The sequence below is a fragment of the Apium graveolens genome, chromosome 5, assembly GCF_009905375.1.
Source record: "Apium graveolens cultivar Ventura chromosome 5, ASM990537v1, whole genome shotgun sequence".
In the NCBI taxonomy this organism is placed as follows: Eukaryota; Viridiplantae; Streptophyta; class Magnoliopsida; order Apiales; family Apiaceae; genus Apium; species Apium graveolens.
The window spans coordinates 145,513,166-145,537,051 of NC_133651.1; the positions used below are offsets into that span (position 1 = coordinate 145,513,166).

Sequence of the window (23,886 nt, forward strand, 5' to 3'; positions counted from 1 at the left end):
ATTCCTTATTTACTTTTGTTGTTTATCTCAACAGTCATCTCAATATTGGGATATCTTTCATACCTGGTGTCTCCCTTTCTGGGTATCAAGCCACCGGTCTTACACTTCACATTTTTGAAGGTCACTTCCTTCATCCAATTTTCCTAATTTCTTACTTCCTTGTCTCCTCAGTCTATCCGCGTCTCATTATTTATCCTTCGAACTATCTCAAGGTTTCCTCGAATCCTCCAACTTACAGGGGATAAAATATATGTATCTCTTATGCCCTCAACCATCAATTTTAACTCATGGTTTATCACCCTCATCCTGATGATTACATACTTTTCTATTTCTATTGCTACGAGTCTTTAGAGTTTCCTCATACCCAACTCCCTTATCATTCCTCAAACTCTATTGCCTTTATATTCCTTTCCACTTAAGTTTCTTTTTATTTTCCTTTCTCTTATCATTATTTCAGGAACCAACACAACATAAGCATTGATTTCAAACATCCCGTAATTCTGGATTCGTGTCCTCAGAACGAATCTTGACAACTTTTACAACTTAGATTCATAATTCATCATACTCGTCTGCCTTTGTTCTGGCTCTAAAGCTTTTACACTATCTCCGTAACCTTGGGAAGTACTTTCCTGAAAACAATTGACTGAACTTAAATCATTTTATTATAATCTCTTGCTCCGTGCCTTCCTTGGCCTTTCACCAGCGGGTGGCCTCTCTCTTAGGAGGGTAAGTGACAAAAACATTCTTTTGTGATTCGTTAATCATTTAGAATCTCAAATTATTCCTATATTTCCTTTAGCCAGGTTCTTGCCTCGACTGGGTCAGCTTGTTCCTTGGAACTCTGAGAGCTTAGCGACTTAAAGGTCCTGAAAGAATTTCTCACCGTATTGTTTCCTCAGGGTGGTGGTTGGGGATAATAGTCTAAGTTCTGTCTAGAAAGGTCCATAAATTGTCGTATAGGAGTACCGTATCGGGTCTCCTTTCCTTACTCGACTTCTGTTTCCTTAGTCTGAACGTTCCCTCCTCCTCCCCATAATCGGGGTCATCCTACATGTTTTAAATCCTCATTTTCCACTTCATTATTTTATGGGTTCCTTCTATCTTGATGGCGACCTCCCTAACTATCACGTTCAGGGTTTGCTATAAATCTTATTACTCAAACTAGCTTTCATCTAAGATCTCATCTTTAAGCTCTTGAACATTTGGAACCCAAATTATGTAGGAATACCTCATTATTCCCTTATCATCTTTCTCGGTATTAATCTCTTATCTATTTGTTGGCTATCTGTCTTCATTCATCACTTTTTCCTGGCACAATATGTTCTTTTCCAATAATTCGGGATGTATTGCAATCTCAAACAGCTTTTCGATACCGGCTCCGGTTACCTTCACTTCTATTTCCATTTTCTCAAAATCTCTTATAAACTCTCCCAAAGACATTATCATCTTGAGTCTCTCCTTTTTACTAAGGGCATCAGCCACCACATTGGTTGTCTCCGAATGATAAAGAATCTCCCAATCATAATTCTTGATTAGCTCTAACCGCCTCCTCTGGCGTAGGTTGAGCTCTTTCTACGTAAAAATGTACTAGAGCTCCTATGGTTTGTGTAAATCTTGCACTTCTCTCCATACAAGTAGTGCCTCCAATCTTTAGGGAAAAACTATTGCCACGAGCCCAAGCTCATGGGTGGGGATATCGAATTTTATATTCCCTTAATTGTCTTGATGCGTACGCGATTACCTTGTTGTGTTGTATAAGAAGCACCCTAATTCCTTATGTGAAGCGTCACTACACATCACAAAATCTCCTTTTCCATCCGGCAACGCCATCATAGGGGCCGTCACCAATCTTTGCTTCAGTTCTTAAAAGTTGTTCTCGTATTTCTCTGTCCATTCGAACTTCTCAGTCTTACGAGTAAGCGTGTTAAAGGGGCTACTATCTTTATGAACTTGAATGAACCTCCGGTAGTAACCGGCCAATCCTACCTCTGGTAGTCGCCCTAACCATAGTCATCAATTCCTCAGTGGTCCTTTATTTATTCTTGTCAGGATCCTCCACGGGATTCTTCTCAGCAACAATCCCTTCTAGGACAACATCCTCAACCGCTACATCCTCAATATGAACATCATCCAGTCCCGCGGGAGGACGCTCTATCGGATCCATAATCTGATCTCCAATAAGTAATAAAACATTATCACGCTGTTGCTCCTCAACCTCAGGGTTCAGAGTCCCGCTACCATATACGATAACGAACTACGCTTCTATCACGATATTTATAAGGGTCCCCATAAGGGTTTTAACTGTCAATACTACGTTAGGAAGTCCGACTATGAACTTGGCAAGAGTTCTTATTATCTTAGTGAACTTATTATTTTAACATCATATCATCTCTGAGGTTTATAACGCTTAGCTCTGATACAATTTCTGTAACACCCCCAAATCCGGGGTCGGGGATCCGGGTTGTCACGAGTTCCATTTCCCTTAATAACACCCAATCTTAATAAACAATCAACCACTCCGTATTGTGACCCCACAATAAACACACACACCACAAGTTATAGTCTCAGAGATGAATATCCAAAAATAACACGAGTCATTTTATTCCACAATTATATGCCATTACACCTTAAAAGGGTTTCTGAATAAATTTACATTTCTTTTCCATTATTACAATTCATAAAGATACATAAGACTGGTACATCAAATGTTGAAATCCTAGCCTATTGGTAGTTCCTACCTCAGCTACAACGACATCAACGCCTATAGGAAACTGCGGAACGTTTCCTATCCGCTCGCGAATTGGGAGCTTGGTCCTGTTCATATTGTCTATCTGATGTTGTGTGATGAAAGAAGAAAGCAAGGGTGAGCAAGAAGCCCACCGAAATAGTATGTATAATAATTTACAATATATGAGCATTCTCATAGTACTCAAGAAAGTCTTGGTTAAGAAGAAATGAACCAAGTTGATATCTTAACACGACCAAGTCATAAAATATTCAGTATATACATATATACTTTTCAAAATCTTTGAAATACTCTGCTAGGCATAATATACACAGAGTTTCAGTTTATAAATGTATAAAAATATCGTTGCAAGGTGATCTCATATATCTAACCTTGTCTCAACATTTTTCTGAAAACCTTTGTCATTCATAAGATAATCATTAACTAGATATAAGTTGAAAAGATGAAGTTACAAGATACTCCAATATACTTATATCTTTTCCGAATACTACTTGAACTACCACCATTCAAGTTATAATTAGTTCATCCCATAGATGAAGCTACACGACAAAACTTGTATAGAATTAATCTTTTAAATATCATCAAAATGAAATGAAGTTACGAGATACTTCATTTGATGAAAACATCATTTTGAAAACTCGACCCTGCCAACACTTAACAATCGCCCAGTCGTAGCCTTTCTATCGAAGTGCTCTGGGCAGTGTTACAGAAATATCCAATTGGATGATGAACTCATTACGGGAGTTTGCCGCGCCAGGAAGACCACTCACGATGATCAATCGCAGTGGTGCAACCCCACCATTTTCTACTTTAGAGGAGAACAGTGGGATTTACTTGTCAACCGAACACTGGACTCCTAAGGAATGAACCGTCTTAGCGGAACTTCCGAGCCATTTGGGCCAATATAATAAGGCTGGGCCGGCACCACTCGACCACTTACGCCACTCCTAGTTCAGATGAAATCCATGACTCTGAAACGTAAAGCACGTCCCCCCTTTCCCCAAGTAGAAACTTGTTGACACGGCTCCACCAAGGAGTCGTATCTAGTTGGAAAGGAAAACTCACAGATATTTCCCAGGCGGTGCCTGTTAATGGATTAACTTGTTCCAAGAACTTTACTTCCCGAGTGTTGGGTAAGTAATAAAAAAAAACTCTTTTATCCAAACAGCAACCTTGTTGCGAATATAAAGTACACCACAGAGCCGGATCCCTCGGGTTTTGAGCGAGTATTTAAATCCCCTTCGAAAGGAGGATCTTAAATTATAAAAATGAGTTTTGGGATCCGCTCTAACTTTTAAAATCATTTTGAAGATTCGAAAACATTTTTACGAATATTTGGAGTAATGCTGATTTAATAAAATAAATCAGTCCCAATATATTAGAAATATCTGAATATTATTATTTAAATAGTATTCCCATAAACGATGATCTTTATAAAAATAATTGAAGTAGAAGTTTTAAAACTCATACTTGAAATGAATAATAAATAACCAAAGATATACTTATACGAAAGTACAATCTTTATTTGAATAATCGAAAATGAGTTTGATTATCGAAACATTATTCTATAATAAAATAAAGAATATTATTTAATAAATTAGCGGAGTCATAAGTCCTCGAATGAATATTCAAAATAATATTCATTAAATAAAATAAACGGAGTCATAAGTCCTCGGGTGAATATTCAAAATAATATTCATTAAATAAATAAAGTTATCGAATAAAACTTATTCGATTAATACTTTTGAAAACTATTTATATATATATATATAAATATACATATATTATACTCGGGAACACCGACTCCCGATTTAGAAAAATGTTCACCTTCGGGTCCCCTATACTAAGGGTATACGCAATTACTGCTTATCTCTAGCATAGGTATTATGCAACTTATAAGCAATTGAATCAACAATTAGATATCAAGATTACAAAATAGGCATGCATATATATCATATCAACATGCTCCAATATATCGCAAGATTTTCTAATAACAATAATGCACTTATCACAAGATAATGCATACACATATATACATCACGACAACAGTATAACGGGTAGAAAACTTGCTTGAGTGCTCCGGGGTAGACTTAAGCTTAGAGTGGGTCCGGTAACCTATGAAAAACAACATAAGCCGAAATTAAACCACAGTCGCTTAAGAAGCTAGACTTTAACCAATTGAACCCTAACGTTTGCTTTATGGTCATTTCTACGCTTCATAAATCACATAAGTCGTTCGAGTACCCTCAGCTCCACCATTTTTAATAAATTAACTATTACGAATTTTAAGGCGACGCTTTCGCGAATACCCTACCAACTGCCTAGTCCACTTTACATAATTATTTCATACTCCAATTAGTCATTTAAGGGCCTTAACCAAGGTTTTAAAATAAGGCGAGGGGTAATGGTTCGTTCGCGAAACGCCGTAACTTAAAACGGTCGTAACGCCGTTACTTAAAACGGATTCAAGTGAACCACATATCAAAATGAAGATCGTAACATGAACTATCTAAACATGGCAAAGGTTAGAATCTTTTAGTGAGTTCACGGGTCCTAAAGTTAAGAACAGAACAGTTAAGGAAAATCGGGCATTATGACGTTTATGTTTACGCGATTTCCAATTTAATTAACACTCTAAATTATCATCAATTCACTCACAACCACCAATACAACAATATTCAACCATCATACTACAAACTCAGTCCCCAACTCCAAGTTTTACCAATTTATCCAACCAATCAAAGACCCAATATTCAAAACCAATACAAATCCACCAAAACTACTTATAATAAAAGATCAAGCCTTAATACTAACAATGCTTCAATAAAAATTAATGGAATCATAAAATCAAAGCTAGGGTTTGAAGTTGATACCTTCCTTGGTAGATGCTAAGTTGCTAGGAAGCCTTAGGGAGCCTTAATCTAACCTCCTACAAGCTTGATCTTTCCAAAGAAATCAAGAACACAAAGTTAGGTTTTAAAGTTTCTAAAAGTCCGATTTAAAGAACTATAAAAATGAGGGTCTTACCATGTTTATTTGGACGATACTTGTGAACAAGAGTTGTAGGCCATCTCAATACCTTTCCAACGAGCTATAGAACACAACATTTGAGTGAGTATTGAAGGAGATATGGTAGTTTTAAGTTGATGCTCTGGTTTTGGCCGAGAGAAAGGGAAGAAAAAGTGAAGTAAAAATGTTTCTAGTTTGATTAAATGATTTGTGTAGTGTTTAGCTTGGTTACTTCCTTTTGTTGTTAATTAGATTGTTACCATGGTAAAAATTGTGTGGCTCACAATCAACCAACCAATCCCTCCATTTGTCATGCTTATGTCACCATGCCTATGTCATCTTTTTCCTGTCATCCTCTTACACTTGTCTTCTTCTTGTTGGTGTGATGACATCATCATCCACTAACCTCTTTGATTAACCCCTAATTACTTGGCTAATGACCGCTTATCTGTTAGACGGTTCGCTTAACTTTCGTTCTCGTTTATCGTTTGAGGGATCATACCTGGGATCTTATTACTTAGGTTCCCTTAAACCTTTCTCAATATTTTATATTCCTTTTATGATCCTCTCTAAAAATCCTTGAATTTAAATCATTTTTATCATGTTACCTTATACTCAATTCTTTCGGTATCTGGTGGATTTTCGGGAAAAAATCAAAGTGTTTGGATTTGGATTCTGACGATCTTTACATACACTTATATACCATATAGAGTACTAATAAGACCTCAGAATATCAATAAAAGAACTGCTACATTGTGTGGCATGTAAAGTTTTCTTATTCAGCATAATCAGCAAAATCACTATTCATAAGGTTTACAAAAAGTCCAAAATTTTTGGGGTTATTACAAGTGTTTTGAGTTTCTTGAGTTTTGGCGGGCTTAGTTGGGGTTTGTGTTTCTTCCGACATGATTGTTTGGATCTTTACTGTATGTGTGTTAACAGAAAAGCTCTGATACCACTTGTTAGGTCACACAACACTATAGAAGGGGGTTGAATATAGTGTTTATACAATCAAATCGATTTCAACACAAGTATGAAACAAAGATCAAGTATATTCAAATAAACTTTGTTACAATAAGAACTGTTGTTCTCTCTCAGTGATGAACAAATATCACTAAGAGCTGCTAGGTTACGATAAATAATGTTTCTCGATAATAATAACACATATAGTGTAAACCCTAAGTTGTGTTTATATAGTACACAGTTACAAGATATATTCTAATTGATATGGAATATAATCATGTCTCCCAAAATATATCAATCAGATATCTTCTACAAGTCTTCTAGTCCTCTAACTCTTCATGCATATCTTCTTTTGTTTTAGTCCAGATCTTCTCCTGTAAATCAGCCGCATTCCTTATCTGAAGTCTTCCCGCACTTAAGTCCTGATATATATCTTCTGAAACCTTAAATTCTGATATTAAGTTCTGACTTTAGTAAGTTCTGATTTCCAGTAAGACCTGATATGTCCTGTTGTTAAGTTCTGAAAACTAAACACAAATCATATTAGACATGACATCTCAAATATATCTAACATAAAGTTACCCACAGCTAAAGAGGAGTGCTTTAAAGTAGAGTGGGTCGACTCTGTAGTAAATTCAGAGCCTGGGCAATTGCCAAAGTCAGATACCTTAGAGACATCCTTAATAGGGGAATCAGTTATTGAAGATAAAGAAGGAGCAGAGCAATTTCCGGATTTGAATGCACCTCCGTGGATGATGAAGTTGGATATGCCATTCGATTCTCTTGGGTTAGCAGAGCTGAAAATTTCTCAGGAACGTTTTGAACCATTTATTCAAGAAGCTCCCACACTTGAGCTCAACCAAATGCCAGATCACTTGAGTTATTCATTCTTAAGTGCACCCCATGATAAGGGGTTGGGATATATTTTTGATGATGTAGAGAGTGGCTGGACGGATATTCCCGTGCCTACAGAGGGTTCTTCTCATGTGCAACAGGTAGTTGATAGGACTGGTGTTGGTGAACACGCTTTCGGTACTGTTGTTCGAGACACTGGTGGCGAGGTTGATTGGCCACCTGATCCTCCACTCGACGAGGGTGACTCTCCCGCTAATTAGGTATGCCTGAAATCCTTATTATTACCTTCAATGAGGACATTGAAAATTTTAAGTTTGGGGGTGATAATGTAAGGATTAGTAGTGTGTGTCCATATAGATTCATATAGATTCATATTGCATGTTTAGTTGTAGTTCATTCATATTTTTGCATGATTGTTCATATTGGACATATTTGTTTTTTATGTGATTTCATATAGTTGCATTTGCATGCATATTTAGCATGATCCCTTAAGATAAACTATGATATTTGATAAGTTGATGTTGATTTGAGTGTGGTGATGACGAATAGAGGGATGTGTAAGTCCTAATGAATTGATTTGCATGCCAGAAACACAAAAATTCACAAAGTCTTATTGGGTTGCTTTTGATGTAGATCATGATCATACTTGTTTTTTGTTGAGATTTAATTACTTGGTTATATTTAAAATTTGTGATATTCTCGTAATGACGTAAAAATACTGATTTTTCTTATCTGGAGAAAAACTTGGATTTCATTGCTAGTTGTTGTAAGGCTAGGCGTCAAATGGCTAGTAGCCGGCTCATATTTTTATGAGTAGTCTAGGGTTGAATGATATGGAGCGAAACACACTCATTCAAAAATTATTGAAAAAAAAAAGAAAAAAAAGTATGTGTTTATGCATAATTGATCACGAGTGGGCTCTTTGGTACTCGAGTTATTAAGTTCTAGGGGACTTTGTGCCTAGTGACCTAAGGCTTTTATAGTCTGGGATCTGCTAACCTAATGCTCGCTACATGGGTATCATTGTATAAGTCTTTTATGGACCTCACTTATTGCACGATTAAGTAAGTATATTTGTGTTGTTATGTGTTAGCAATAAAAGCATGAATCCTTGTATAACTCTAATAAAAATTGAAGTGTTGTGAGTCATTATGTGTTTATCGTCTATTCTGTTTATAAACTTATGATTGTCTTGATGAGAGATAAGTTATGGTTATTGATCTAGTTTTGAGAGTATATTTGTTAAGCATCGCACACACACACTTTTCTGGTTTGGGAGTTGATTTGTGGGATTTCATTGAACTTTGGGCGAATAATTGCATTCTTAAAGATATTGATTATTTATTGGTTATAGTTATTCTGAGGGGATCGTTGCATTTTCATATTAGTTGCATTCATGCATTTTTGTTTTTTTTTTCATTTTTGAGTCTGTTTATGCTTGAGGACAAGCATCGATTCAAGTTTGGGGGTGTGATAAGTGGATTTTATATCCACTTGGAACACTTTATTACAAGCTTAAATTGGTGTTTTGGACTCCAGTTGTTGGTATTTTGATGTGTTTTTGTGTTATTATATTTCAGGTATCAGTTAAATGAAGAAAGGAGCTTTTAAAGGAAATATGATGAAAAGTGATCAGATTTGGAATCTAAAGCCATTGTCAAGTTGTAGAGAATCTTGTTAGCTTCGCGTGGGCAGTTGAATTGCCTAATTCTGACGAGTAGAACTCAAGTTATGGCCAAAATAAGATTCATCAGAATTTTCGAGAAGCCGCCCACGCTCCCGCGTCAGAAGTGCACACGACCGTGGCTGACACGCAGCCGCGTCAGACCCGCACGCAACCGAATGCTAATGCGCGGCTGATTTCGCTGAAAAAACCTTTTTTGAGTGGAATTTGATAATTTTAAGGGTACAAATCCACTAGGGGCTTATATATACTTAAAAAAAAGTTTTCATCATCCGGGAAGTTTGGGAGATCAAGGAGAAGACCTAGAAGCACAAAACAACTTCGAAAAAGAAGATCTTATTTTCTACTTGTGATTCTTTGAAAATAGTTGTAACTTTGGATGCTCGTTTTCATTCTTGTTGAACCTAGACTTTTTTTACGTACTTTGATTATTATTCAGTTTATTAAGACCTTGTTTTATACCATGCTTTCATTGGAACCCATGATGACGATGAGTTCAATTATGGGCTAATCGTTATCATGGGATTCTAGCGGATTTACTTATGGACTTCAATAGTTAATTTGTTCTGATAGCTTAGTGTGTGGTGATTGATTGATATCCTGGTATTGGTTGTGCTTATTCGTCTTATGTGCATAGCTAACATATAAGATAGCGTGTTAATCTCTATTGAAGCAACAGTGAATATAGAGGTTTAAAACTTGCCATGCTAGCATAGGTTCATGTATTTGTTATGCATGATTCATAGGTAATTTTAACCATCTTACTTGCCCTATGTAATCACGATAGATAACTTACGCATTAAACCGTTATGTTTTCAATTCTTATAGACATATAAGGATTAAGCATAATTGGTGTCTATTCAACTTCTATCTCTTTTGTGGATGCTTGGTAGTAGGGTATTCGTAAAACGAAAGTTGGCGTTTACTAGTTTCGTGTTATCTGATTAGTGTCATCACCATCACATGCTAAGGTTAAGAACAATGACTTGGAATGAAGTAGTAATGAAGTTAGAATCTCATGTTTGTCATATATAGTAATTCAACCTCAATTCTCTTAGTTAATGTTATTTAGTATAATCTCTTAGTTTAATAAAAACCCAATTTGTTATTTATCTTAGTATTGAGCGATAGCCATACATTGTTACATAGGTGCATACATTGAACATAACCTAAACCAGTCTCTTTGGGAACGAATCTGATTTATATCTTATACTACTTGCGAACGCGTATACTTGCGTGAATATTAGCGCGTGTTTTCGCCCTTACACCATCCTCTCAATTTAATTTAAAAGATGACAAGGATGATGATGAACAGAAGCATGATGAACAAAAACCTTCTGGCTCAAATCCAAGTCAATCTTCAAGAGCAACTGACAGCAAGGATAAGAAGAAGGATGAGAAAAAGGAAGGTGTAAAGAAGAAAGGGGATGAAAGAAGAAAGAAGAAAAGACAAGATGGCTCAGAACCACAACAACAACAAACCCTAAGAATCCAAATTAACCAAGCTCAAACTCCTAAGCCAACAAACTCATATACTGAACCACCTCCTACTTCAAAGCCTAAATACTTGTACAAACAAACTGCTAACACCCTTCTAAAAATACCAATCACATCAGATCAAACATTTCTCAAGAAAATCTTAAACCTACCTTCTGCTAAGCCATCAACCAAAATTCACTACAAGTGGGAGAAAACCTAAGAGAAGGCAAGTTACTGAGAGGGTCATCTGGAATTATTATAATTAAAGTGATTTCCTACCTCTAAACTGGTGCATCTCAGATGAAGACTACTTTCAACAACTAGTTGAAGAAATGGTCAGAGTTTGGGTTGTAACATTATAAGAGGTAATAATCTACTATCAGGATGGGTCCTTCACATTTCTTGGCAGGAACTTAATGGACACCTTTTCACCCACAGAAATCAAGAGAGTGATAAGCTTACTGAAGGATAAGGATACTGCAACTAAGGCATGAAGATATATTTTGGCTGAATTGTTGGTAGAAAGGGAAGAAAAAAGAGCAAGGAACAAGGTTGAATGTGAGGAGAGGAAGAGAAAGTTTGATGAAGAGATAGTAATATACATTCAAAAATCTGAAGATCTCAAGGCAAAGGAATGAGTAGAGTTACCAAAGATGGAAAATTTCTAAATGTCAAAGCTGGCACATTTTCAAGATTTAGGATTGATTTACTGAGTAGTTATTCAATACATGACAAACTCAAACTTGTGGAAGCTTTAAGAGAAACACCAATCATAGAGGAACTGGAAATACTTGTAAATTTAAAGGACCTCATTAGAGAAGAAACATGAGATGAGACATTTGTCTGATGTATGTATCTGTTAAACTCAAGAAATCACCTAATGTATAAATGTTGTATTTGTGTCAATTTGTATGTATGAGTCTAATTTTCCATTATAACTTGAGGTTAGTCTTGTTAACAAGCCTGAATTTGTGATAAACAATCTTCTCACAAATTGGGGGAGATTGTTGTGCAAGACATGCATGTATTACAATAAGACTAAGTCATATTAACAACCCTAAATAAGTTGTATGATAATCTAAGTTTGCATTTTGTATTATAACACTTAAGTGTGTAAAAATGTAAATAGACTAGACTGGAGTATATTTCTGGAAACAGTCTTAAGCCTAAGAATAAGCTCTGGAAGAAGATCATGAAGATCATGCCTCAAAGAAAGTGTGAAGAAGCTTGGACTTAAATCTGTTTTATGAAAAACATTATAAGTCAAGAAGTCTACAAGTCACAGATTAAGTGTTATAGAGAAGTCATTCGAGAACTCCAGAATGACTTATCGAGAAGTCAAGAAAAGCTACTAGAGAACTCAGAGATATCGACAAGCCAAATTGAAGACATGAGGATTGGAGATATCGACAAGTTATTTCTTCACTAGAGAACTCTGAGATATCGATAAGTCAAAATATCACTAGAGATCTCTGAGATATCGATAAGTCAAAATATCACTAGAGATCTCTGAGATATCGATAAGTCAACTTGTCACTAGAGAACTCAGAGATATCGATAAGTCAAAATGAAAAATTGAAGATGAGAGATCTCGACAAGCCAAATTTTCTTTTAGAGAACTCAGAGACTTTGATAAGTCAAACAACTGCAGAGTAATAAGAGATCTCGATAAGTCATTATACTTATCGAGATGTCGAGTTCTCTATATGACTAACTGGAGATCTCGATGTGAAACTCAAGTACATAATGCATATTAGTTTAATATCCCAGATTATTAATTAATAAACAAATCAATCACTGATTTAAAAAATCTACAAAAGCAGCTTGAAGAGTATAAGATCAAAGGTCAAGATTAATTGGCAAAGTCTTTGTTCACCATTCTTAAAGTTTAAAAAGTCATTAAAATTGTCCAAAACACATTCACCCCCCCCCCTCTGTGTTGTATTCATTACCCAACACTATAAGATGTAGTTCCCTTGGATCAGCTTGGAACCTTGCATACAGACAGGTAGCATACATGATATCAAACATACTAGCAGTCGAATATAGGAGTGATCCAATCATATCTTTGTAGTTAATTATATCTACTGAAAAACCAGTATTTAAATCTAACTTGGTTGCAGTGGCCACGGGAGTTGTTGTAGTTGAACTGTCTTGCATTCCAAATCTTTTAAGCAAATTCCCGGTATATTTAGCTTGATTAATGAAGATACCTTCTTCAGTCTGCTTGACTTTTAATCCCAAAAACTAACTTAATTCTCTCATTCTTATCTGATATCTGGATTGTATTGTCTTGGCAAACCTCTCATAGAGTTTATTATTAGCAGAGCCAAAAATGATATCACTAACATAAATCTGAACTAACAACAAGTCCTTATCATGATACCTATAAAATAAATTTTATCAATGATACCACTTTTGAAACCACTCTCCAGTAAAAACTGTGCAAGTGTTTCATACCAGGCTCTTGGAGCTTATTTTAGCTATAGAGTGTTTTATCCAACTTGTAGACATGATTTGGATACCTTAGATCAATGAAACCTAGAAGCTGTTCAACATACACTTCTTCATCACGTTCATCATTAAAAAATGCACTCTTTACATCCATTTAGAAAACCTTGAACTTCATACGAGCAGCATAGGCTAGAAAAATTCTGATGGCCATAAGTCTTGCAACTGGAGCAAAAGTCTCATCATAGTCAATGCCTTCTTGTTGAGAAAATTTCTTTCCAACCAACCTTGATTTATTCCTTGTAACAATGCCCTCACTGCCAGTCTTGTTTTTGAGCACCCACTTAACACCAACTACTGGTTTATTTGTTGGCCTTGGTACCAAAGTCCATACTTTATTCCTTTCAAATTCATTGAGCCCATGCTGCATTGTTGTGATCCATTCAGTATCTTAAAGAGTTTCATCCACTTTCTTTGGTTCAGTTTGAGATAGGAAAGAATGATAGAGACATTCATTTCGAGTGTCTTTTCTGGTCTTTACACCACTATCAAGATTTCCAATGATTAAGTCAGGAGTGTGTGACTTAGTCCATTTTCTTGCAGAAGGAAGTTGACTTTTTGAAGAAGACCCCCCTTGATTCATGACGTCTCTATTTTTACTTTGATATGCATCATGATCATTTCCTGATGTTCCCCCTGAAACTGTGCTTCCAGAATTATTAGTATTTATATCATCAGTATTTGAGAAATCACAGTTTGATAAAGTATTTCCTGATGTATCTTGATTTATATCACTTAGAATTGACTCTTGATGTGGATCATGTTGCTCCCCCTCAACATGTGCTTCAGTATTTGTGTTACTTCCACTGACAAGTGGTTCATTAGAGTTTAAGTGATATCAGAATTACCAGTATACCGGTGAGGAAGTTAACAGACCGCAACACCTTTAAAACACATAGGCATTTCGTAGACTCTTTGCAGTTTTACCTCATGTGGGCCAGATCATTCAAATAGGTTCCATTTATTGTTGGATATTACTACTTCATGTAGAGGTTGTGAGTAAATGTGTAAGGTCCTGGAATGTACATTTGGTTTGTAACAACAGATGTTACCTATTGTATATCATTTCTAAGGCTTTAAATTATGTGTGTGAGAGATTAAAGGCATGTGACGTAAATTGTTGGATGATTGAAGTAATACAGGTTTCGGATGACTGGATAATTACGTGACGATCAAGATTCCTGACCCTGAATTTGTGGGTGTTACATAAATAATCAATTATTATAATATTTTAAAATATTAGAAATTGGATTTATCAAAATCATATTAAATTTTAGCAAATGTATTTCATAAACTTGTAATTTTGGGAAAATATGAAGAAATATATTGATCGAATGTCGTGTGTATATGTATATTTAAGTTATGTTTCAATTCGCTCTTAAAATTGCCTTGTTGTCGGAATAAATTAAATGTTCTCGAAATTAGATCATAATATTTTTGATATGAACATATGTTAATGTAAAAGATAAAAACAATTATATTTTTCAATAAAATCAACTTATGATTCATGCGATAGCGAAACGAAAGTATTTTCTAAAAGCAGGGGAGAACCTATTTTCTAAAAGCATCTTTTAGACTAAATTTTTTTCGAATATTTTAAATTTATTAAAAAATATTTTAGCTATTTTTAGACAAAAAAACTAATGTTATTACATCAACAATCCTAAACATACTGTTAATAAGTTTACGGAAGAGTGTGATGATAAAAAACATAATAATCAGATAAATATACCTTTCGATGAGTGGGGTATATCGATAATAATTAACAAATAATTAATTAGTTTTTATAAGAGTGTGATAATAAAAAATATGATAACTATGGTAAAAATTAAAGACAAATGTACATTTCGAAAATTTTGGTATGTAGGTAAAAATTAACAAATTGCATCTGTATGATTAAAAAAAATAATTCGATTCATAAAATGTTACTCCCTCCGTCCGACTGGATTGTTTACGTTATTTTTCGACACGCTTTTCAATGCTCGTTTAAAATATACTTCCATAATATTTTTTTTAAAAAAATTCTGAAAAAAATGTTTCATGTTTAAACTTTAATCAAAAAAAAAATTAAGAAAAAATATTATGAAACTATACTTTATTGAAATCTCGAAATACGTGTAAACAGTGAACATAAACTATCTAGCGGGACGGAGGGAGTTCCTTTTATAAAAATAAAATCATTAATCTGTGTTAAAAAAAAATTATAATTTGCCCTTGAGATTTCGGGTGTGTTTGGTATTGTTATTGCTGACAGCAACAACAGTTTTTTGCTTGCTGAAAAACAGTTAAAAAACTGTTCGATAAAATTCAAAAACTGTTTTTCGGAAAAGTGCTTTTGGCCTAAAAGTTGATGTTAGAGAAAGTAAGTACACATACTTTTAGTTAGAGAAAGTAAGTCCCCCATACTTTAAAAAAAATGTGCTTTTCAGTTTTTGCAAGACGCAGATGCTAATTTCATCATCAAACCTTACCAAAAATATTATTATTTTTAATTTTTTTATCAAAATATATACATATCAAAAAAAATTACCAAACAGTATCTGATTTTTCGGTTACACTTTTTTTCAAACACCCCTTTTTCTCTTCATTTGAGAATGCGAACTCTATTGGCGCAGTGACTTTGTTTTCCCTCTTTGTTTAACAGGCGAAAAGGGGAAAGCCCAGCGTCGGTTGTGGTATTTTACATCGCCGAGCTCTCTCTTCAAAAATTACATCCTACATCTCTCTCTCTCTCTCTCTACGCAGCTCCAACCGATTACAAAATGGGAGGCCCTGGTATGCATCTACTATCTGTATCTATCTTTTTCATCATTTTTTTGTTCTATTTTACAAGACCCTAACGTATCTCTCTCCAATCTCTCTACAGATTTGACTCCACTAGACAAATCCGGCAAGATCTTTGTCGCCGGCCACCGCGGGCTTGTCGGATCCGCCGTGGTCCGCAAGCTCCAACACCTCGGTTTCACTAATCTCATTCTCAAAACTCACTCCGATCTCGATCTTACTCGCCAAAACGACGTCGAATCGTTCTTTTCCGCCACGAAACCGCAGTACGTAATCTTAGCAGCTGCCAAAGTAGGTGGCATTCATGCTAACAATACTTACCCTGCTGATTTCATTGCAATTAATCTTCAAATTCAAACCAATGTTATTGATTCTGCTTATAAGACTGGCGTTGAGAAGTTGATTTTTTTGGGTTCCTCGTGTATTTATCCTAAATTTGCTCCGCAACCTATTGTGGAAAATGCTTTGTTGACGGCTCCATTGGAGCCTACAAATGAGTGGTATGCGATTGCTAAGATTGCGGGAATTAAAATGTGTCAAGCGTATAGGATTCAGTTTAATTTTGATGCTATTTCTGCAATGCCGACTAATTTGTATGGTCCTAATGATAATTTTCATCCGGAGAATTCACATGTTTTGCCTGCATTGATGAGGCGGTTTCATGAGGCTAAGGTTAGGGGGGATAAGGAGGTGGTGGTGTGGGGAAGTGGTTCTCCTTTACGGGAGTTTTTGCACGTTGATGATTTGGCGGATGCTGTTGTGTTTTTGTTGGATAAGTATAGTGGATTGGAGCATGTGAATGTGGGAAGTGGAAAGGAGGTGACGATCAAAGAGCTTGCGGAGTTGGTGAGAGAGGTTGTTGGATTTAAGGGAGATCTCGTGTGGGATAGTTCTAAGCCGGATGGTACTCCAAGAAAGCTTATGGATAGCTCAAAGCTTGCTCAATTGGGTTGGACGCCCAAGGTTTCACTTCATGATGGCCTTGTTGATACTTACAAATGGTACTTGGAAAATGTCAAGCAATGATGCCGGGAAAAGAGCTTTCAAAGTTATGTTTGTGTTCGTATGGTAATATGCTTACTTTTGTTTAAATCTTATAAACTAAAATTATATTTTGTATTTTTCAAAAAAAAAAAAAAAAATTATATTTTGTATTGATTGTGCGAATGCATTGTTTTAACTTTGTCTTCACATTTAAAATATAAATTTTGTGTAAGACAGTTTGTAGAATTGCGTAAGAGGTAACTATTATATATATGTCCTTTTCATGTGTAGTCTAATGCTACTTGGTAGTAATATGTCTAACATGCTCTTAAAAATCTACAATTAACCATTCAGACTAGGCAAAAAAGCTGAAACTCGTGCCAACACGCAATTTTGTTATAGCAAAAGACTCTGATACAACTTGGGAACCAGTGGGTGTGGTCCATTAGCAATTGTTAACAGTTTCATACTGTTTTTACACTTAAATGATTCCATTAGCAATTCTTGTGCAATTATATTATTTATTTGTTAAAATATATGCTTAAAATATAGGCTTAATGACCTTTTTGGCCTCAAAGTTTGCACCAGTGTACTCATAAAACCTTGAAGTATAAAAGCGTACATTTTCAACCCTCAGGTATCCAAAATGTGTTTTTTTACCCTTGGACCGGGAAAAAAATCGGGTGAAAACCGGCCGGTCTAAAGGTAAAATGTTACGTTTTCAGAACCCTGAGTAGGGATGGCAAAATAATCCGATCCGACGGATATCCGATCCGAAACCTGAAATTTTGGATTTATCGAACCCGATTTTTTGGATTTGGATTTGGATATAGATTTAATTTTTAAACCCGAAAATTTTTGGATTTGGATTTGGATATTAGGTATACCGATCCGAAACCCGATCCGAAATCTGAAATTCTATTTGACCCCGATCCAAACCCGAAATCTGAAAAAACCCGAATTATTATAGATATATATATGTATAGATGTATATATATTTTATATAATATACATTATACATATTATTATATAATTTTTAGAACATATATTTTTATATTTATATTAAAAATTAACTAATTATAAAATTGAATGAAATATAATTAATCAATCATTTAAACGGGTGATAAGGTTTATAAGGTTAACAAAACATTTTTAGTGATAAATCTAACAAATTGGATATCAATTGAGTTGATTTTTTAAATATTAGTTATACATATAATAACACAATTAATGATTGGTTGAAAATGACACGTTAAAACTCTTTCTATGCAAATCGTGTGTTCGATCTCAAGCACTTGCAATATTAATAATTATACAAATTTTCAGATTTGGGGTTCGGGTTTCGGGTATGAATATCCAATTCAAAAAAATTTCGGGTTTCGGGTATACCCGAATCCGATCCGAAATCCGATGGATCGGATTCGGTTATTCATTTTCGGGTATTTTTCGGGTTGGGTTCGGATATGGATAAAATTTTTGGGTTTGGATATGGATTTTGTAATACCCGATCCGATCCGTCCCGATTGTCATCCCTAGACCCGAGGGGCATAATGGTACGGTAATGAACTACAGGGGCTGATGGGTATATTGGTGCAAACTTTGAGGTTTAAAAGGTCATTAAGCCTAAAATATACTGTAAATTTATGGGGAAAGGCAACCGGGTATTGGTGTATTTTAAGGGAAGTCAGGTAGACAGTGGACTAATCAGCCTACTGCTATACATTTTTTATTTCATTTAATAACTTGGGTTAAAGATAATATCTTACAGACCTGGTCCTGTGGTAGTCATACTGATCAAACTAAAGAATTGCAACAGAGTGCCAGGTCTGGAGATTTTTGGTGATCGAGGTGTATATTAGGATAAGAAAATATGAAGCAAATAATTTTGTTAATTCCATTATATTTTGCAATAACCACTTGTTTGATTAATTAAAGAATCTCATAACATGTTATTTTGTTTAATATTCATATTTATAACCTATGAAGTCCGCGTATTCTTTCCAGCTATGGTAATCAGTGAACTTATCTTTGTTAATCTCGCATCCTTTGTTTCCATTGGTTTGCAGCTAGTCTGTGTAAGAATGTAACATTAGTAACAATAGATTATGAAGTTCTGGTAACGGGACTACACATAATAAACACTAAAAGTCACAGGTTTTCATCTTCACTTGTACGATAATGGGAATCCTATTTGCACCAAATATTCTCCTCGTCACACGCACAAGATTAAAAAATGTAAAAGGGCAGGCCTGTGTTTGAATACTTTAGTGAGTTGTCAAGACATAATCAAGTATTCTAGTGGCTTTTCCTACACTCATGATCATTGATTAGTAGATTATAAACAGTATATGTTAGACAGTGGAAGATGAAACACACAAACTGAAGTATAATCATTAAAGAAATTTACCGTGAAGTGTACTTTGACTACAGAACTAGCATATCCTCAATTAAAGCAAATTGTAAACCAAAAAAAGTTGCAAAACTTGCCTTTTAAATTTGGTACTGTCCATTCTTTACAATCTTTTTTGTAAAACTACAATTGGCCTGCATGTTTCCTATCTCATAATAAATTGTTATAATTTTAGATAGGTCTAGCATGTCTAGTAAGAACATTCGTTTTTACTGGTAGACTGCCAATTTAAGATTATAGAACTATTACGGAAATATCAATGGAATAATACAAAAATGCGGATAACCTGCATTGGATACTTAATATTCCTTTTATTCCAATGCTAAAATTAACAAACTACACTATTGGAAACTTTGTGAACTAAAGCGTCGAACTAAGAATCAAATGGTCATTAATAGAGTTAGCAGGAAGTCTTGTAACATACAGTTAGTAGAATGTAAGTTTTACTTAACAGTGAGGCACATATTACTACCACCCGAATCAGTAGCCTGGTAAGATATTCACAATTAACCCTGGCTCGCACGCGGAGAGGAGAAAAAGCAAGCAATGCGTTAGTATTAAATTACCTCAGCTACCTGTAACATAGCTTTCTTTTAGTAGTTCTATTCTTACTCTACCAATGGATTCGATAAAATTTTGAATTTCATTTTTACTAGTTATAAGCCATTTAATAGTCTGGCTCAACTTAAATTGTAATTAATTGTTGTAATATTCAACTAAATTTATATACTAGTAGCTAGAACAGGTGAAATTAAATTACTTGACACTTATTTTGTGTTTAAGCGGCATAGTTAATAAGCCTCTTAAAAGTTAATGCTAAGCATTGCATTAGCTGAAGGTTGGACTCCAATACACATCTTCAATCCTTTTTTTTGCATGATGTGGCCAATTGAACCTAATATAAATATAGTAGTGGCCAACATTTGCTCAATGGTGTTTTTTTTGGAACAGTACTAGAATCCCTAACAGGCTTAAGTAGTGTGGAACTTTTCAGTTGTGTGGCTATGATAATTTAATAATCTACTCTTTAGACATGTATTATATGTTTGAGACTTTCACTAATAATTAGAGTCCGGCTCACTTTCTTATGATCTCTATTCTAGATACTTTGTATGTTGTTTCTATATAGAGTGAGAATCGTGGAAGCCTTTCAGATGTTCGGTGGTTGTTTAAAAGTCAAGTGTAGCTGCATTGTCTAAAACTCTAAATAGGCCAGCCTCAGGACCTCTCTAGAGCATTAGCTACTAAGAATGCTGTTGCATCACACACATACCTCATCGTGTTAAATTGATTTTCACATACTCTTTTAGTAAGAATATGTGCAGTTAAAATTGTAAACGGCGATGAGTTTCATGCGGCTAGAGATCGATATTTAGTGAATTTAAATCTCATACTGAAAAGATTGCCATTTAAAGTTAAAACTTTACTGGGTCTGATTTCTTTGATTAAAACAACAATTTGTATGCAGGACGTGCATCCTTCCAGTTGCAGATTTTTACATACATGACTGATCTTGTAAAAATGTAGGGAGACTTATTTTTCAGACAAATTTTCTTTTGGGGTACTAATCAACTATCACTGTTGGGGGTCGTTTGGTTCAGACTTCTCAGTTATCAGGTTCCAAACTCGTACCTGATGTTTGGTTCTAAAATTCCATCCTCCAAACATATATCTCCCAAGATACGAGTTTTTGATATCCGGGTGGGTAGGTGGTGGATATGAAACATGGGTATAAGAAATCAAATATTTTTTTCATTTTGTATATAATTTTATGTAAATATTTAATACAAAATTAAATTGATAAATCAAAACAATATAAAATTAATATTATATTAATTTTTAAATTAATAAAAATTAATAAATTAATAAAAATTAATAAATTAATAATATTTTAATTAAATATATATATTTCATCACTCAACCAAATACCTGATATTAAGAATAATACCTGAATCCTATAGGATATCTTAATCCTATAGGATATCTTAATCCTATACCGTCTTAACCTCATTACTCATTTCAACCCTTGATGGTTTGTTGCTTTGATTATCAATGCAACGGCTACCAATGTGGCCAGTATTTACGGCATTATTCCCCTTTTCACCAAAATCATAATTTTAATGCCAAATCAGCATGAAGAATGAATAATGAGGGAGAATGCAATGCAAAGGAACTGAAGGACTAAAAGAAATCTTCACAATCGTTAAAGGCTAAATTTTTGTATTACAAAATAAGTATTTTATATTTATATAACATAGAAGAAGAATTTGAAAAGGATAGAAGTAACATTTTTTTTTGTAAAACTTGTAATATATGTTGTGTATTTCAAGAAAAAATCAAAGAAATTTATGGTCTAAAGCTTGTAAATCAAATATTTTTTTTGTAAAGCTTGTCATTTGACTATTTCTTCTCTTTTTTTTAAAGACCATAAATATCTTTGATTTTTCTTAAACTCCCCAAAAAATATTTACAAGCTTTACAAAAAAAAAATATTACTGCTATCCTTTTCAAATTCTTCTTCTATGTTATATAAACATAAAATACTTATTTTGTAATCGATTTTCATTTTGATCTATTTGGACTGAACCGAAATATTTTTTAGAAGAATTGGATCAAATCGATTTTTATTTCGGTATATTTAGTCCGGACTGAGGAGACCGAATTTATGAAAAATAAGGACCAAACGGTTCGGTTCGGTTCGTTTTCCTAGCTCAGTCCATCTCGAGAGAGATACTGCCTGGAGGATTAAAGAAGGAGATGCGAAAGACTCTCTGCCAGATTAATGATGAGGGTCTTGGATGATCAGATAAGACGGACTAGGTCACAGTGAAGGCACATACTTAAAGACTTGGGACACACAGTGTAATAAGAAGGTGACAGTAAGGAAGCTCTAAATGGCATTTCAGAGGTGTAATCAAGAACTTAGTGTGTGATTACGGATACCTTCAGGTTCAACTTCAGGATCACTCTGGGTTAAAATGGACGACTGTTTGTCAGTAATCTAGGGAAGAGATTTTAGATTGGTCAGCAGAAGAGTTGTACTTGTTAATATAGCAGAATGATGAGCACTTTGCACAAATTATATCTGAAGGGCCTTTTCGCACAAGTCCTACTGAAGCTCATAATCAAGGAGGAATCGTATGGCGATGAACAGAACAGAAGGTGAAAGTAACAGCCGTTAAGGCAGAGAAGGTTGGTTATGCTGCCGGAACTAAATATCTTCTTAATTTAATCTCAAAGTTTCATGGATATTGTACAGACTATTAGTAGCATCAATTGATTAAAAGATATGACACTGAGGATGAGGTTTCATCATAACATTGTCATCTGCATGCGCCATCTTCTCAGTTGAATTCAGACACTCGTTATCCATGATTAACGTATAATATTGATCTTTGTGATTGCAGACACTGGCGTTATAATTCTCAGGGTCTGTTATTTCTCAGTACTAAGTTCATACATGTCATTGTGCTCTCCTTGTACTAGAATTCATAGTGTGTATCAAATCCTACTCTCTGTTTCGAGCTAGAGTTCATAACCTTCGAGTATATATTTGTCTTGTAAAAACAGTCGTAAATTCACATGTTTCAGCAAAATTACAAGTAACTGATTTTCTCAATTACACATATATAACACAAGTCATTAGTTCAACATCAAGAAATACAGGAACTAGAAAAGAATGCGCAGCAGCTCAGCCCCGTTTGACAGGATCGAAATTGGAAACGCCTATTACAACGCCAATAATTCCAACCAGAACAACTCCACCAGCAGAAATGCTGAGAAGGAAGTTCTTGAGTGACGGCGAAACGCCTGAGGCAGCTTCAGCTACATCCGGAACCACCATAGAGGCAGTCAGTGCAGCAGCGGTCAATCCTGTGATTGCTTTCTCCTTGAAGGAAGCATTAACTTTCAAACATACGGCAGCTTTGGATGCCACCAATGCCTTTGAAGACCTCACTGGCAATGGCTTGAAGAAGGCATCAGAGCTTGGCACCTTTTTGTGGCTTGCAGAAGTAATTGGCATAGCCATGGAAACTGCACAAGTAGATGCCATTGCTTTTTCACCCTCTTGTTTTCTCTAGCCTTTTTTTCTTCTTCTCAGAATTTTGTTGAAGTTTAAGGCCAGGGTGTCTTGGAAAGGTGGAAATAGGATATTGGAGGGGTAGCAATTGTGATGAGAGGTGGAAATTTGGGGAAGATTTGGCAAGTGCATCTTTGTCCTAGGTGGCAACTTCTCCACTATTTTAAGATAGATAAGCTTATCCAATGGCCATCGCCACAATCAACAACACATATTGTAATGAAAATTGGAAAGAAAATATATAAAAGGTTGACCATGACATCGTTTCATATATTTGGTAAACAAAAAGATGTTTATAATTACTTGCATGCTTTTTCCGTTTCGAATAACCAACCGAGGACCGTCAAGGGAGCGAAAGAAATACATACAAATCAAAAGGC

At 35.0% G+C, this 23,886-nt stretch overlaps 2 protein-coding genes across 2 annotated transcripts; one reads left to right on the forward strand and one right to left on the reverse strand.

Moving 5' to 3' along the window:
- The first annotated feature begins 15,842 nt into the window (after positions 1 to 15,842).
- LOC141724551 (GDP-L-fucose synthase 1-like) lies at positions 15,843 to 17,305 on the forward strand. Its single transcript, XM_074526727.1, has 2 exons — positions 15,843 to 16,022; positions 16,114 to 17,305. The coding sequence occupies exons 1-2, from the start codon at positions 16,010 to 16,012 to the stop codon at positions 17,055 to 17,057; spliced, it is 957 nt and encodes a 318-aa protein (XP_074382828.1). The 5' UTR covers positions 15,843 to 16,009; the 3' UTR covers positions 17,058 to 17,305.
- Positions 17,306 to 22,956: 5,651 nt separating this feature from the next.
- On the reverse strand, positions 22,957 to 23,586 carry LOC141724554 (uncharacterized). Its single transcript, XM_074526728.1, has one exon. The coding sequence runs from the start codon at positions 23,477 to 23,479 to the stop codon at positions 23,117 to 23,119; it is 363 nt and encodes a 120-aa protein (XP_074382829.1). The 5' UTR covers positions 23,480 to 23,586; the 3' UTR covers positions 22,957 to 23,116.
- Between the last annotated feature and the right edge of the window lie 300 nt (positions 23,587 to 23,886).